This window comes from Lampetra fluviatilis, chromosome 11 (genome assembly GCF_964198595.1).
Source record: "Lampetra fluviatilis chromosome 11, kcLamFluv1.1, whole genome shotgun sequence".
Classification (NCBI taxonomy): Eukaryota; Metazoa; Chordata; class Hyperoartia; order Petromyzontiformes; family Petromyzontidae; genus Lampetra; species Lampetra fluviatilis.
Window position 1 is genome coordinate 4,415,885 of NC_136285.1, and position 16,076 is coordinate 4,431,960.

The following is a 16,076-nucleotide window of genomic DNA, read 5'->3' on the forward strand; positions in this document are numbered from 1 at the left end:
AGTATTTGGTGAATGTAATCATAATGGCAACCGAACTATTAGATTACACAAAAAATGTTCTCAACATACTAAATATAGAATTATGTTACATTGCTATGGTTCTAAAGCGTTTCTTAGATGGTTACTTTCAAGAATAATGCTCCAAACAGTGGATTTACTCAACTTGAGAAAAGGCCAGCTCACTTGTAACACGTTTGCCAAACACATTAGCTTCATGTCGACCTGTGTACGAGGTAAGAACGGCCTCGGCTTTGTCGACTCTTGGGAAAAAACATTGGCTCGTGACTGGTTATTGATTGTGTGTGTGTGTTGCTGCAGGGCCTGATGCTGGTGAAAGCCTCTTGCGTTCCTCTGGGTGACGACGGTGCCAGGAAATTGATGCGGTTGTGGGTCCACGAGGTGTACCGCGTCTTCTCTGACCGTCTGGTTGACGCCTCTGACCAGCAGCTCTTCTTCTCCATCATTAAGGTGCCACCTTCTCGTCTTGGCTTCCGTCGAGTCCCCTTCTTACAACTCACCTAATTCCAACCTTGTATAATCCTCAGATTATCACGAGCATACAATGATATCACTTATAGATGAGTTGTATGATGTGTTTGTTGATAAAACATTAAGGTGGCACTTTAACACGATTGGTCTGTTGTGGATCTTTCTGTGAACACTTTGATATAGCAACTCAGAGCTTGCTTAAGGGGTCGTATAGAGTATGTTAAAGACAGTGGCCCATTGCCTTTGTAAACCGCGATGGAAATCGCCTCTGGCCTGAGTGTTGCAGTCATTAGCCACGTGACTAAAATACGTTATCGTATCATTTAAACTGAGTTAGAAACATGGTGTTTTTTATATATATATATAATTCATAAGACCACTCATAATTCATACAAGTCATCAGTACTTGGACAAATAAGCCAATGAATCCAGTGGGTGATCTTAGCACTGCAACCAGTGATATGTACAATCACGTGTAGTAATCAGTCTTACTCCTGTAATTATAATGCGTAAGATGTATTCACCATTCATTACACAGTCGATCAGTCCCACGAAGGCCATAGGTTCTAACTCCATAAAATTATGCCCATCATCCGTCTGCTCTTTATAAAATGAGTACCGCTTGGTGGAAAGTCAACGATGGGTGTCCTATTGTTGTGCAGTGAAGATGCACGCGAAGACAGAACTTCATGTAGGGGCTCACGCCGTTTTATTAACACAAGGGTAACACATTACACCAGGGATAGGTGTCCCTACACTTGGTTCTTCCCTGGGACCTCAGGCTCGATCTGTCCCTAGCCTCAGCTATCTCTTGGGCTCTCTTACTCGAGGGGGTTCAGCCAACTCCGTCCGGTCACGCGCAGGAGAGACCTCCTTGTCAGACCCTCAGCATCTCCCGGCTCCCACAACGACCCCGCTCATGTGACGGGGTCCCCCTTAAGTACCCCCCTTACAATCCCCGTGACATGACGTCATCCAGCTTCACGGCGCTCATGCCGTCATGTCATCCATTACTCCTCTACACTATGAAGAGAATGGACCTTGCCATGGCATTTGGGAATTTACACCCCTGGCTTGAGGCCACCAATCAAGGTGAGTACCACCTAACATTTGGTGGAGCCAACCACTTAAATTCTTCACTACTCTCTAATTACAGTCTTCAATTCACGTTCAACCATACACTTCCTTGTACTCTCTGTGCTTTCCTCAACAATCTTAGTCCAGCCTTCCCCTTCATACTCCTTCAACACATATCCTACTTCTCATTCTCTTCAACTTATCTTTGGGGTTTCCTGGCGGCGAGATGTTATCTCCCTCGCCTGGTATGCAGGGGGTCGTGGGTTCCATCCCTGACACCTGTTTATTTGGAGTTTCCATGTTCTCACCGTGGTCGCATAGATTTTTCTCCAGGTCCTTTGGTTTTTCCCTCCACGTTTAAGAAGGATGCGTTTAGAATATTTGGCTGTTATAAATGTCTACGTGATAAGCCACTTTGTTGAGTGATAAATAAGCCAATGAATCTTTTTAAAAAGAGCTATATAGCTCAGTGGGCCTTGGCTGATAAAATAAAATAGTTTAGTTTTGAGTTTATAAAATTTTTTTGTCTCTGACTGTCTTAACTCCCCATTTCCCCAATCCCGCTCATCATTTTAACCCCTGAGGGATATTTTGCAGTGCGGAGTATCCATCTGTTAATGGCTACGATGATTGCGTATTGAGTGTATGAATTAAGAATGCAGTGGATCCAACTTCATATTGTGCTGCTGGGATTTCGTAAATGTATAACACTGCTAATGTACCATGTCAGGGCTTTAGAGGCAGTGCTTTTTAGTTTCAAGCTGTGATGCAAGGAAGCTAAAAATTAATGCTGTCTCCTTGGTCCGCAAGGGTTTTCGTGTTTAGCCAATTGATCGTCTCAACCCATTTGCAAAGGCCTGCACAAGAATAGTCACCACATTCAAATCTATGTCGGAGTTTGACTTTCTATATTTTATCGGAAGTATAACACACAACAAAATCTGATGACGGTGATGAAGAAGTAATTATCTTCAGAAGTACATTGCTGTGTCAGTAGCATAACAACGGAATGTGTTATTCATGCTCTGGAAGTTTCTATAAAATGTGAAGGAAGCAAATGGGGCTCTGGGGGGGGGCAGGGGAAAGCAATAACTGACACTGAAATCCTGTCGAGTGTTTACTTTTTTTGCGAGCATTGTGATACCAAGGTGAACTTCTATTTACGGCCATGTTTGAGTACATAGCAATGTTGTAATGTCGAAATATTATTACTACTGAAATATACTTTTTTAAGAGCAATATGTTGTAATAGTGTCGGCACGAGTTTGTGTTTTTTCCAGTTTTATAGCAAGGTATTAAAAGTGTAGCTATCAAGGGGAAGTTTATATTGTTATGTTGCTTTAATGCTTCCTACATAGTTTTAAACACTTTGACATCTATTTTTTAAACAGAGGCCACTGTAAGCTGAAGTTTAGTTGAGTGTTTCCCTCTGCACAGGTATCTGGCCCAGTAGGTGGGTGGGTGGGGGTCTAAAGTTCCATTGCTTGCCTCGCAACTGCTCAGTAGCATTCAGCTCCGGAACACATTGCCACATGCAAGAATGGGATTACAGGCAGTCCCCGCTTTTTACGACGTTACAATGCGTTTCTTGAAACCTCGTTAAAAATCGACCCGAAGTTTCCCACAGACAGTAGAAACATCACTTGCCGATGTGTTTTTTTACATTTATCAGCAATGTTTTAACAGGGTTTAGGAGTCTATAATCGAGGTTTTTTTGGGGGTTAGATCGCGTAAATATATAAATGTGTCGATAAATCCCGCCACCACCCGACACAGCCAACTAGTAAGGGTTGTCACGTAAACAGAACGTGGCCAATTCGTCACTAGGGTTTAAGAGGTAAACATCCACGAGAACACTTTAGAATAACAAAAGCTCCAAGCCAAGTGACATCGGAGACCAGGCTGACTCTGTTCAAATGTGTTCGGAGTCATGTCAGAAGATGCGTTGTAAATCAAGTTAAACTATTTTTAAAAAAATTACCAGGTGAGGCCCGCTGAGCTACGTAGCTCTTTTTCAGAAGCGACCTGGCTACAAATGGGAGCTCAACGAAACGGCTTATCACGCGGAAATGTATTTCAGTCAAATACTCGAAATGCATGTTTCTAATATACCGGAATCAGGGTCGAGATTGAACGCACACCCGCCTGTATACCAGGCGAGGTAGTTAACATCTCGCCACCGCGGCGCCAAAAAGTTAATGTGACCGTCGTAAACAGGAGGCCGCTTGTCATGGCAAATTTAAATCGTGGCCATGGTTCAACTCAGCCCACTGTTCCTCCAGAATCAAAGAACCTGAGTTACCACCGTGGGAGAAGTCAGTGGGCATTCCTTTTTGATAAACTGCCCCAAAATGTCTGCTCAAGCAAAGAGTTATTTTCACTGACACTGCAAGTAAAACAATTATTGTAAGTACATTCTGATGAGTGTCGAATTGGTGTGGTGGTATTTTGTCACCCAGTCTGAGCGGGTAGTGGAGTCAGTTGCTATACTCCCTACTGGAGCTGCAGTCAGTCCTTTGGGTTGAGCACGCAATTGAATCATGACTTGAAAATTGGTCTATTCGCACCCATTTTCTCTTCTTCAAGTGCTATTTAAAAACTAAGTTAAAATAAGTAAAGTGGTTTCAGCACAACCAGGAGAAAAGTCTTGTTTGTTTTTGAACGAATTCATCACAATCTCTCGTGTGTTGTCGCCTTGTCGTGGTAGGGAAGCTTGTTGTGCCTCCATGACCCAGAGACAAAAGCCAGCGGAAGCCTTCGGCTCCCAGCAGGTCCAACCATGCCGGACTGGTCAACGGGTAGAGGACAGACGAAGTGGACAACCCCTGGTCCTCCAGGTTGAGGGTTGGGCGTGGGGCTAACAACCCCACCCCGGAAAACCCAGAATTGTTATGGAAACTGCAACAAGAACAAAATTCAAAACCAGCTAAAGACCGTGGGCCTGTCTTGGGGTGAAGCAGAGAAAGCTGCTAAAGACCGCCCCACATGGTGTGGGCTTGTTGTGGCCTTATGCTCCACAGGGAGCGGAGAGGAGTAAGTAAGTAATCAACCATGATCCTTCCACTGCTGGATGAAAGTCTCAACCAAGTTATTGGGGAGATCTTCATCCAGAATTGATTTAAAAAAATGTATAAATTACCCTAGTTTTTCGATCATTTGTCAAAAACGTTGCAGCAGGTGTTAATCAACACTTTGCATGTGGGTGTATTAGAGATGTCGGAGATATATACAAGTGTAGCTCATGGTCAACTGATGCCCATGTCAGGTGACGTAATCAGCACCACTTGACATCCTGAAATTGAATCCCGAGTCCCAGCCACTGGATATTAAACACGGTGCTCAGGTGTTGATGCAAGCTAAAAGAGAGGCCTTGGAATCCTTCCTTATGCGACTGCTGGCGGCAAGGGCTTCAACGGAGTGAGCTCTAAAGACGCCTTTCTAGAACGTATTTTGGCCTACTCTTCCATACTGGCCAGATCGTTTGGAAGAGGTGGGACTACCCACACTTTACCCCACCACACTGGAACTATCGACTAACTGTGGTGTGCCCATGAACACTGCTGGGTGGACAGAGACGATGCGATTTAAGAAATGTGCCCTACGTTTGAACTGCTGTGCCGGCAGATTGAAACCAGTGATCTCTGGATCGTAAGCCAAGTGAGCTCGTCATCACACCATGCATCGATTGATCAGTTTGCCAAAAAAAATCTGACAAAACTTAGCTGTTTGTAAGTATTTATGAAGTCTGTCAGTATACATGATAATTGCCATGCTCTTTCAAAAGTCGGATATATCACTGGTATTAACAGAGGCCTGTTGAAAACTCTCTGAGTGCGATATACATGTTGGTAGATGCTTTATTTTGCCCTAGTCAACACCCCCCCCCACCCCCGTCTTTTAGAGGTAATACAACAATGCCATCGCACTCCGCCGATCATACGTGAGTGGCCATCTGCCAGCAATCGCACCCTGTAAGGAATTGCACAATGCGATCTCCTCTAAGACCATTTTGCGTACAGGACAATTATTTTGTTGGAATGACAATTTTATATATACAAACTATTGACGGTATGATTGTTAGCCTATTAGACACTAGGAGTTGTTCGGGGGCGCCTATGGCTCCCCTCACAACCATTTACGGCCTTCGGCCAGGAAAGTCACGAAAAAAATTGCACACAAACGACGCATTCACGCAAGCACCCGATGCTCCGTTTTGAAGTTTTATAATCATACATCTTGAATTGTATTGTTTTTAAATAGATAATTTAATTTCTTCATTAAAAGCTTATATCATTTTACATCTGGAAGACTTCATTGAAAAGGACATTTCGTGTGAATTTTCTCTCGTCATTAAGTATATGGCCTTGCTGGGGGTTCGGTTCGATGCGGACTTTCACCTGTTTGGGATTGCGGGATCGAGCTAAGGCGATGTAGAGCTGCTGGCCATGTGAGACGACCGCCGTCTGCAGATCGATTCCAACGTAATCGAACGTCTGTTCCTGCGCCTCCGTCGTTCATGCAGGGGGCGCGTAGGTTTGTAGCGCCCCCTGCATGAAAACGACGGAAAGTGCAGCGTTCATCACAGATAAAGTTGTGCGCATATATTTAAATGATTTCAGTTATTAAAGAGGATAAGTTTAATTTCACGTTAAAGAGCACTCAGCATATCACTTGGTGTTATTTAAATCAGCTCTACTTGGTGAGCCTGCATCCCTTCGTGGGAAGTCAACAGTTGATGTTTTTGTGTTTAGTCTCTACCATAGATTAGGATCGATCATTGGCCAACGTTTTCCAAAAGTTTGATTGCTAGTAAAATTCAAGTTATAACACAAACATGAGTCCCAGTCACTGGTTAGGCAGGGTTGTTAAACCTTCAGCTCGTGTCCGTGAGAGCCTCACGTGCAGTGCAGAAGTGTACAACAATTCGTTCCTGACCTCCCTGTGCCACAGTTCATTGCTATCTTCTCTTACACGAGGGTTTCATCTGGTCGTTGCAGTTTCTGCCTGTACAACAATATTGGCGAGAGGAATTGGTGAAGCATTCAAATGATAAATTACCTTCAAATATAAGTTGTAAAACTTCCAAAGCTTTCCTGGTCAAGGATAGAAATTCAGCATAAATTGTCATTAGACTTTCCAGCTTTATTGCTTATGTTGGACTCTAGTGCATTTCACAAAACATGCTGAGTAGTTATTTTTTGCGTGCAAAAATCCTGTAGCAGTAATGCACGTTTTTCATTCAGGTTACTAATAAAATCATTACTACCAGCTCGTGTGCAATTGATACCCACGTGGTTCATCTCTGTGGGAGTCAGCGGGACGGTTCGATAAGTACGCTTGTTCACAACCTAATTGGGGATTGGCAATCAGTTACATTTTATTCGTAATAAAAGTTATTTTGGGTTAGATCGCATAAATATAAATGTGTCATTAACCCACCACCACTGGACACAGCCAATCAGTTTGGTTTGTCACGTAAACAAAATGCGCCAATTCGTTACTGCTTCAGCACACCGGTGTGTTGGAGAGTAAACCCACAACATTTACCATTTGAGTACGGCATCGCTGGTAATTACATCCAACACCTTGCTGTAAATGTTGTGGATTCATTCTTCAACACACCGGTGGGCTAAAGTAGTGAACTATTTGTATTTTGTCAACGTGACACTTTTTTACTGATTGGTTGTGTCGGGTGATGGAGGGTTGCGACACATTTATAAATAACGCGATCTAACCCAAAAACGTTTATGATGAATGTACTGTATATATTACAGTAGGCGTTTAACAATGCATCCCTTTTTTGTTGAACTGTAACACATTTTACAAAAACAGCATTTAAATACAGCACATTGTTGCGTTCCAACCTGCGAATCGTTCAACTTACGAAAAGGTTTCAAAGGACGCAACCCGTTCGTAAGTCGAGGACTGCCCCTGCAAATTTGCGTCGGGTTAAGCGAAAATGGGTCAAGGGCCTTTGGAGTAACTGCGATGACACACAATAAATGGGAGCTAGCACAGTGAGGCTAATTTTCAACTGCACTGGGAGCTGTCAGCTGTCAGAGGGTGTGGGGGCGGGTGAGGGGGTAGGGGAGGTAGCAGCGATGCTAACATTGGGAAATTCTGGAAGTTCGAGCTCTTTCAGGGCTGATGGACACAGAGTTCACTTGCACAAGGGTAGTGATGAATTAAGTAGTGGGACGGTTTGCCCTCCTCGCCATTCATTGAATTGCTACGATTCTGGGTCTCGATTCGATCAGGCAGTTCGCCATCTCTTGTCAATTTGGTAAATAGCAGCAGCTCACGTGGCTGTATTGTTTGTGTTCCAACTTATATCCAGCAGTTGATTCATCCGCACACTTCGATAAGATCTCTGAAATCTACCGATCGTTACCTACTCAGAGTAACTGAGCCCCGGGTGTCTAACCTGTGGCGACCCACTGGACTTTTGTCCGCACAGACCACAGGATCTGGAATTCCCTGCTCCTTGGAGGTGAGGAGGTCTCAGTCTATGGATATTTCTAAGTCCTGAGTTTAGACCCCACCACGTGTTTAACACAGCCTCCGCTTTTTCTCTCTTGAATCTTGTCTCTTGAATCTTGTGTCTTGAATCTTGTCTCTTGAATCTTGTGTCTTGAATCTTGTCTCTTGAATCTTGTGTCTTGAATCTTGTCTCTTGCCCACACCTCTGATTAGCACGGTTGGCTACATTCGGTGTGAAAGAGGTTCAACATATAATAATAGGGTTTCCACCCCCCCCCCCATTTCTGCCAGAAAAAAGGGGGAAAACCCTATTATATTTTGGTACTGGCAAAGGTTTAATGATGTAGGTTCAACATACATACGAGTCTATTTCCCCAGTTGATTCTCCCTAGTTTTCCTCCTCTACACACATGCCACTCTGATATCCATTGTTTGAGGGAGCCTTATAAAGCGAATTATTATAATTATATTGAATGTATAATTGTATTCATAATCATAATCAACTTAGATCAGTGCACTGATGAAAGGAGGTCTCCCCTAGCTGCCACCATCTTTGAGAAAGGAGTGTTTACTTTATACTCTTAGTTTTTTCGGTAAAGTCACGTAGGTAAAAGTGAGGGCCTCACTTGAGACAGCAAATCTGGCTGTGACGGTCCCACCTGATGACGGAGATTTTTATTAATTAATTTTTTATTAATTTAAATTTAAATTTTTTACCTACGTGACTTTACCGAAAAAACTAAGAGTATGAATCCTTGCAGTCACGAAAGCTTCAAATCTAGTGTTTACTTTGATTTGACGAGCCAACGAACAAAGACAGTCAGGGGCCACCCATTTAGTAGGTACGCAAAAATCTGTCAAAACTTGACCCCTCCCCCCTCCCTGTACGCACGCGGACTTTTTACACCCCCCCCCCCACCTGCGTACGTATGCTTGACGCACCCCACCACCCCCGAATTTTACTAATATAATAAGCCAGGAATCTTGACTTAAAGCTTTCGTGACTTCAGGAATTCATTTTCTTGGGTCTTTAGGTGAATTCACGTAGATAGGTTCAAAGAAAATAATAAAAAATAACAACAAACTACGACGTTTCGATCGCAACACAGCAATCGTCATCAAAATATATTTTTATTGCCTCAGCAGCTCTCTCGCTCTATTTTTCACCTGATGACGATTGCTTGTGTTGCGATCGAAACGTCGTGATATTGTTATAATTTTTTTTATTTTTTTATTTTCTGTCTACGTGACTTTACCGAAAGACCCAAATAATATGAATTCCTGCAAGTCATGAAAGCTTTAAGTCAAGATTATTAACGTGTCATCATTAGACCTCCTTTGCCAGTACCATAATATAATAATAGGGTTTTTCCCCTTTTTTGACAACAAAACTGGTGTGGACCAATCCGTTTCAAGGACAAATGCATATATTATCATAGTGTGTTTTTGTTTGCATTTTGACTGCAAGTATTGTGGTTAAAGCAGACATAAATCATTGTAAAAAGATTTCAGTTTTGTTGCCACAAAAAAGGAGAAAAACCCTATTATTATAATAACACATCAAACGTCTCCATATGCGCTTCTGCGGCCGTCTGGAATGCTCTTCCTCCCGATATCAGGAATCCACTAGAGCTATGGGCTTTTAAATCATCCAGATTGAAAATTCATTTATTTAGCACTGCTTCTTGTGTTTAGTTTGTTGTCCTTCCCTTGCACCTCCCATTGGCACGGTTGGCTACATACGGTCCGAGAAAAGTTCAACGTGCACACACACATATCCCGTGATGCAAAACAAAAACAAAGTAACCACTCAGCACCCTCACAAGAGCTGATCTCATCAATCCATCTCGTCCCGGGTGTACGGCCTCTTGGACACACACACAAACCACCACACACACACAAACCACCAGATTGCAAGTTAGTAACAGGTTTATTGTTACTAGATTTGTTTTTTACATGTTCAGCAGAGTGTGAGAATCGATTGTAATTGATCGATCATGAGATTCCTATGAGAGAGCGCACAGCAAGAATGGTGTTATCAGCGCCACTCTATACCTCGCAGGCACATTTTCCAACTTCAGATTTCCTAAGGATTAGCGGTCGCGAAGGTAAAGAGGTGCTTCTTGACATTAAACAACTCCAGATGGTCAATATGTCTCCGCACAGCACATCTCTAAAGTGTGCTTCTCTCTCTCTGTCCCCAGACCAGAAATAACCTTTACCCCCCCCCCACTCTCGTCTCAATTGTATGTGAAACAAATTAACTGCAAATACCACATTTTTTGAGAAGTCAACGGTGTTTTGGAACGAAGCCATGAACGACAACAACACAAATTTGCTGCGAGTTTGGGGAGGGGGAACGTTTTTCTGTCGAGCCGAGGAAAGGAGAGGAGTTGAATTTTTTTAACTTTGTCAGCTCCTGGGGGGGGGGGGATCTTGACGGAGCCGAGCAATCCGTGGCGCTGCTAACCAGGCGCCACCGGGTCGTGCCGCGCCGTGCCATGCGCGCCGTTGTCGCCACCGCTGGGAACGAAGGTGGCTTTGCACGAGTCGGCTAAAAAATTGAAAGCTGCGTCCGCGGTCGCGGCAAGCATATTAAACTTTTGCACGATTTTACAGCACGCAGCGTGCGAGTTATGTCTGGATTAAATGACGACGTAAGGTGCTATTCATCTGCACTGCGTTAATCCGGACTGACACTATCCGGTCTTTACTGAAGGTGTCTTGAATTTTATTAATGCTTTCATTACTGAAAATATAATTTATTGTAAAACCGTGATTATGCTTTCGTTCAAACCAAATGGTCTCACACTACACTCGTGCTACAGTTAGCGTAAAAAATATATATATTTTGTGAAGCTGATTGTTAATTTTTTTGCGAAGCTAATTGTTAATTCACGGACGCATCCCTGTTTTTATTACGTTGTGTGTGTGCTGCAGAAAAAAAATAGTTGTTCCCCGATGTCCGATGTCCTAATCACTCCATGAGAACGAAGGTGGAAAGTAAAGAATGTCCTCCCAGAGCTCAATCGATCATCGGGAGAGGGCTGCTTAAGCAGACACTGCGAAGCGCCTCTCCAGTCACTCGATTAGGCTTCTGTCTCACGGCACAAGACGTGCTCTTCATGCTCCCTGCATCTCGGCTCTCAGCCCTGATAAATTTTAGCCATCACTGGCCGAGCTAAGCTGAATTAGGTAAAGATGCACACCTGCAAATTGCTCGCTCACGCCACTGCTAGAAGAAGGGCCTCCGCTTGAGGGGCACTCTACACAGCCCCCCTCGGTAGGAGTGCTTGGCCTACTCTTCCACGCTGGCCAGACTTCCTGGAAGAGGCGGGAGCACCCACACTTTATCCCACCGCGCGAGACCTGCCCACAGGCTAACTCTGCCGCAGGGCTCAACTCACGCGAGCCCAAGCTCGCGTGAGTTGCACCGCGCTACGTTCGCAACTGGAAAAACTTGTGCGTTTGGTCGGTCGTGTTCCCGCAGAACGTGGTGCAGACTCAGTTCAAGGAGAAGATGAGCAGCCTCTTCGCAAACCTGATGAGAGGCCGAGAGCTGGGACACAGCGACATGCGTGGCCTATTCTTCGGAGACTTCATGGGTGCCAAGTCGGTAGACGGCCGCAAGCGCGACTACGACGAGATCACCGACATGGAGCAACTCAAGAAGGTGCACACTCGGGCACGTGTGTGGCCACTCTTGTCCGTTTCATTTAAATCCACTGCTTTGCTTAACCAATTTTTAAACCATTTATCTTTTTTACCTACCAGGTAAGGCCCGCTGAGCTATGTAGCTCTCTTTTCAGAAACAACCTGGCCACAAATGATAGCTCAACGACGTGGCTTATCATCGTGGGGAAATTTATAGCAGCCAAATATTCTCAACGCATGTTTTTAAATGTAGACGGGAAAACCGGAGAAGCCGGAGGAAATTCCACGCGACCACGGAAAAGCATGTAAACTCCAAATATACAGGTGTAATAGGCCGGATGGAACCTCTAACCTCCTGTATACCAAGCGAGGTAATTAACATCGCGCCATCGTGGCGCCACTAGTCTTAAGTGAGTGCCGTCACGGCACCATAATAGTCCTCAGTCGAGGTGTAATGCTGCCCCTGGTTCGGCCACAACACTGGCTTAGCCAAGGAAAACACCGAATCTAGCCCCTCCCCAACACGAGCTGAGCTATGGAGCGGCGCTGCGTGTAGCCCTCACAACAACGCCAGGCATAGGCGTAGGGCAACACTTGACCTGGCCCAACCCAAAGATAGCTTAGCCAAAGGATGACACTGAACCTAGCCCATCCCCAATGCTAGACTAAACATGGAACAATTGTTCCTAGCCCAACCCTAGCATAACCATGGCACCGGTAGCATCGTTATACAGTGTCCAGGTGGTGCAACTGCAACTACCATGAGCTCAAACCCAACACCAAATTGGCCACAGGACAACACTACTCGTAGCCCGGACACAATGCTAGCTTAGCTATGAGACAATCCTGCCTCTAGTCAAAGTCTAATGCCAGCTTTCAACGGGACCAGTGGCATAGTGGCGTAGATATAAAGTCCACCGGTGGCTCACACATCACCGCCAAAAAGCGCAGGGTCACCCACAACGTAGGTAAATATGGTCAGTGGATGTGAAGTCCCAAGGTAAAAGCCATTCAATGAAATAAGATAAATGTAAAGGTACAGCCCTGCCATGTCTTGTGCGCACGCCAGGGGTGGAAATGGGCTTGAACGACCCAGAACGCTGTGGTGGGAGTGAAATTTTAAACCCGATTGCATTCTGGAAGGAACCAGGGACAAAGTGTAATGACGGATAGGCTGTACATATTCGTCGATATAATTCTCAAGTGGCTGTCCGTCACGCTCTGGGTTCCCTAAAAGGTACGTGTGAGGAAATACACATAACATTGTGTAAAAGGCCTGCGAGCATACATAACCATCAATATAACATTACTTCGTTATATTAAATGAACGTGCCAAAACAATCACGTTATTTTTGTTGTTGTTTGTCAATGCTTGCATACGCTGCTCCCTTTGCACTCAGGCTCAGTTGGTATGGTCCATATTGAAGCTGGGCGGGCATGGGTTTTTTCTGTACACACCGAATAAAAGTTACCTACAGAACAGCATGTATATGTTATGATGATGTAATCCATCAGATATAATCATTTAATTATAATTTTAAAAAATCGCACAGGGGACATGGTCAATATGGTGAGCATAGGGGCAGTAGTTGAGCGCACTGTGCTATTAACCTGGTGACCTGAGTTTGATTCCTGGCTACGGCTACCCATAAGTGGTGAGTGATAATTGAGAATCCCACTTCATCGAGCCTCAATTACGAGCAGCGTGAAGTGTGCTCAACCAACCCCCCGCGACCGTCACTTACATGGGGAGGCATTCATCCAGCAATTCATGTTCACCGTGCTGTAAATTATTATTTGCATCGTAGACTGCAATCGGAAATGCAAATTAGGTATCGTCACGTACAGGCTGTGTCATCAACCTTGAATTTACTTTGAACCTGAAAACATCGGGTCTCATCTTCCTCGTGGTTATGTTGTATAATCTCCCCTTCGCAGTAAATGTTCTTTAAACTACACAATGTGTGGCTGCATGGCAACTACACACTTTGTCGTTGCATTATTTCCCTTTTCACTGTGTTTCAAGGTCTCGATGAATTGTATTTATATTTAGAATTCGAATAAAACTGGGAGAAAGTAAATGAAATGGAAAGTACAAGCCCTTGAAATTAGATCATGAAAATTATGATATCAATGTAACGTTAAGTTAACTTTTTAACTGCACTGTTGTGTCTATACTTGACAAGAAAACAAAAGTTTACAATTATAAGTATGAGCACACCTTACGCCAACTTTATCTGAAACGATTTGCTGCGTGTATCCACGTGAAGAAGTCGTTTTTCTTTGGTGTTTGTAAAATGTTTTGTGATTTTCGTTTATGTGTGCGGATAATTAAAACAACTTTTTTTTTTATAATTGAAAGGTTATGAATAACTGCTGGCCTATGGGCGTTCTTAATCAATGTAGCACATTGATATGTATTCGAAAATGAGCTAGTTATGACTTCATTGGACCTGTTATGAAAGGTACAGCCTCAAGCTAACGCCTTCTCCAATTAATGGGAATCCGATACACGTGAAAAAATAAAACCTTGACACCCATATTATTTCAACAATGTTGTAATATTGACTGCCAGGTTTACTAATTTGTGGTACTGCCCTTTAGTAAAAACAAACATATAATTTGTACATCATTGTTGCTCTTTTCATCGTTACAAATCGACTTAGTATCAGTTTATGAGAAGAAAAAAATGAAATGTTATCTTTCATTCCCAGATATATATTTATATATGTTTTAATTGAGTCTAACTTCATGATACAGAAACACTCGCCATACCCTCACACACACACACACACACGTTAGCAAAGGTCATGCAAAGGTCATGCAGCCTCGCTGCTCGATATGAGGCATTATCGATTCACGTTTAATGTGTTTTGTAGGTGGTGGAGAAGTGTCTGCAGGAGTACAACGCAGCCAGCAAGGCCCCGATGGACCTGGTGCTGTTCCAGTTCGCCATTGAGCACGTGTCACGCATCAGCCGCATTCTGAACATGCCCAACGGTCATGCCCTCCTCGTCGGCAAGTGTCCACTCATTACACAATCCAGACATGAATGTAATGATCTCTATATAATACAGTATCCCCTCGTTATTCACGAATTTGATATCCATGATTTTGGCTATCCGCGAATCACATCTGGAACTTTACACGACTGCATCGAGAAAGAGAAAGTGATGAGACAAAGTGATGACAGATAAAGTGATGGGAGATAAAGTGATGAGAGATAAACTAATGCAAGAACGTGATGAGATGAAGTGATGACACAGAATGTGATGAGATAAAGTGATGAGACAATATCAAACATTTTATAGTTCATGTATTATTTAAGGTAATTTATTGGAAAGATATGGTTTCGTAGGACAATATCATTATCCGCGAAATTTGCGATTCACGAGCATCTCCGGAACGTATCCCTCGCGAATAACGAGGGAATTAAGTAATGCATTTGTCTGCCTGCAACACACCGAAAATAAGTGACGTCACCAGACGCAGGGGTGGTGAGGAGAGGGGCCGGGTTATGAAGTCACGCGGCATTGGTGAGGTCTAGGAAAGGGAGTTATGATAAAACGTTAATATTCGCCATCCCTTCACCAGAAAAGTTATGTGGGTTCCTGCAAGTAATAATAGTAATCTTACCTATAAAGAAATGTTTTGTCTGCGTGTCTGTCTGCGGGACTGTCTGCGTGTTTGTCTGTCTGTCCGTCTGTCTGTCTGTCTGTCTGCGCGAGTACCTTGTGACGTTTTTTAATTAACAAACTGTGGGGTTTACATATCAAAAAAGTACACGGGTACCACGCCATATGCCCTGGGACGAAAAAACGCTATTCGTATTTCACATCTGTCAAGTTTAAAGTACGCATGCGCGAGAAAGCCGGCTTATTGGTGGTGGTTGCCCTAGCAACGTACACACACGATCAGTGGGGGGGGAATTCTCATTTGCGTTAAAAATGCAAAAAAAAATACACAACGCTGAGGTAAATTCTTCACAGTGTGATGTCCTCTTCTCCCCCCCCCACCCCAATGTGTGCAGTTACTACCATGCTAATACTAGCATGGTAGATACTACTGTAGAGCAGGCAGGGGGATGATGGGGGGGGGGGGGGTAGCAGCCCAGCCCCAGGTTGCAAAGGTGCCACCTCGGCCGGCTGGACAATCTAGGAAAGGCCGGGGGCTTTCCACGGGACTAGGCCTCACCATGGCACTTTTTATACTTACTAGATACTATTATAGAGTCGATACATACTACTGTAGAGTCGGTAGACAAGGTCAATGCCACTGTCATCATGGATAAAACCACTTACAACAGCAAAATTAAGGACCTTCTTAATGATGGCAGCTATACCAAAATCAATAGAGATCCTACCAACCGCCTGGCT

At 43.9% G+C, this 16,076-nt stretch overlaps 1 protein-coding gene across 10 annotated transcripts in view; it reads left to right on the top strand.

Annotated features, from left to right (window-relative positions):
• The window catches only part of LOC144934736 (dynein axonemal heavy chain 3-like), an 864,594-nt gene that overhangs the window by 700,367 nt on the left and 148,151 nt on the right, over positions 1–16,076 (top strand). For all 10 annotated transcript variants that reach the window (XM_078860821.1, XM_078860816.1, XM_078860817.1 and 7 more), the window contains 3 exons: positions 319–468; positions 11,537–11,719; positions 14,580–14,718. In XM_078860821.1, the coding sequence (XP_078716947.1) occupies positions 319–468; positions 11,537–11,719; positions 14,580–14,718 (472 nt within the window). The remainder of the gene's footprint in view (positions 1–318; positions 469–11,536; positions 11,720–14,579; positions 14,719–16,076) is intronic.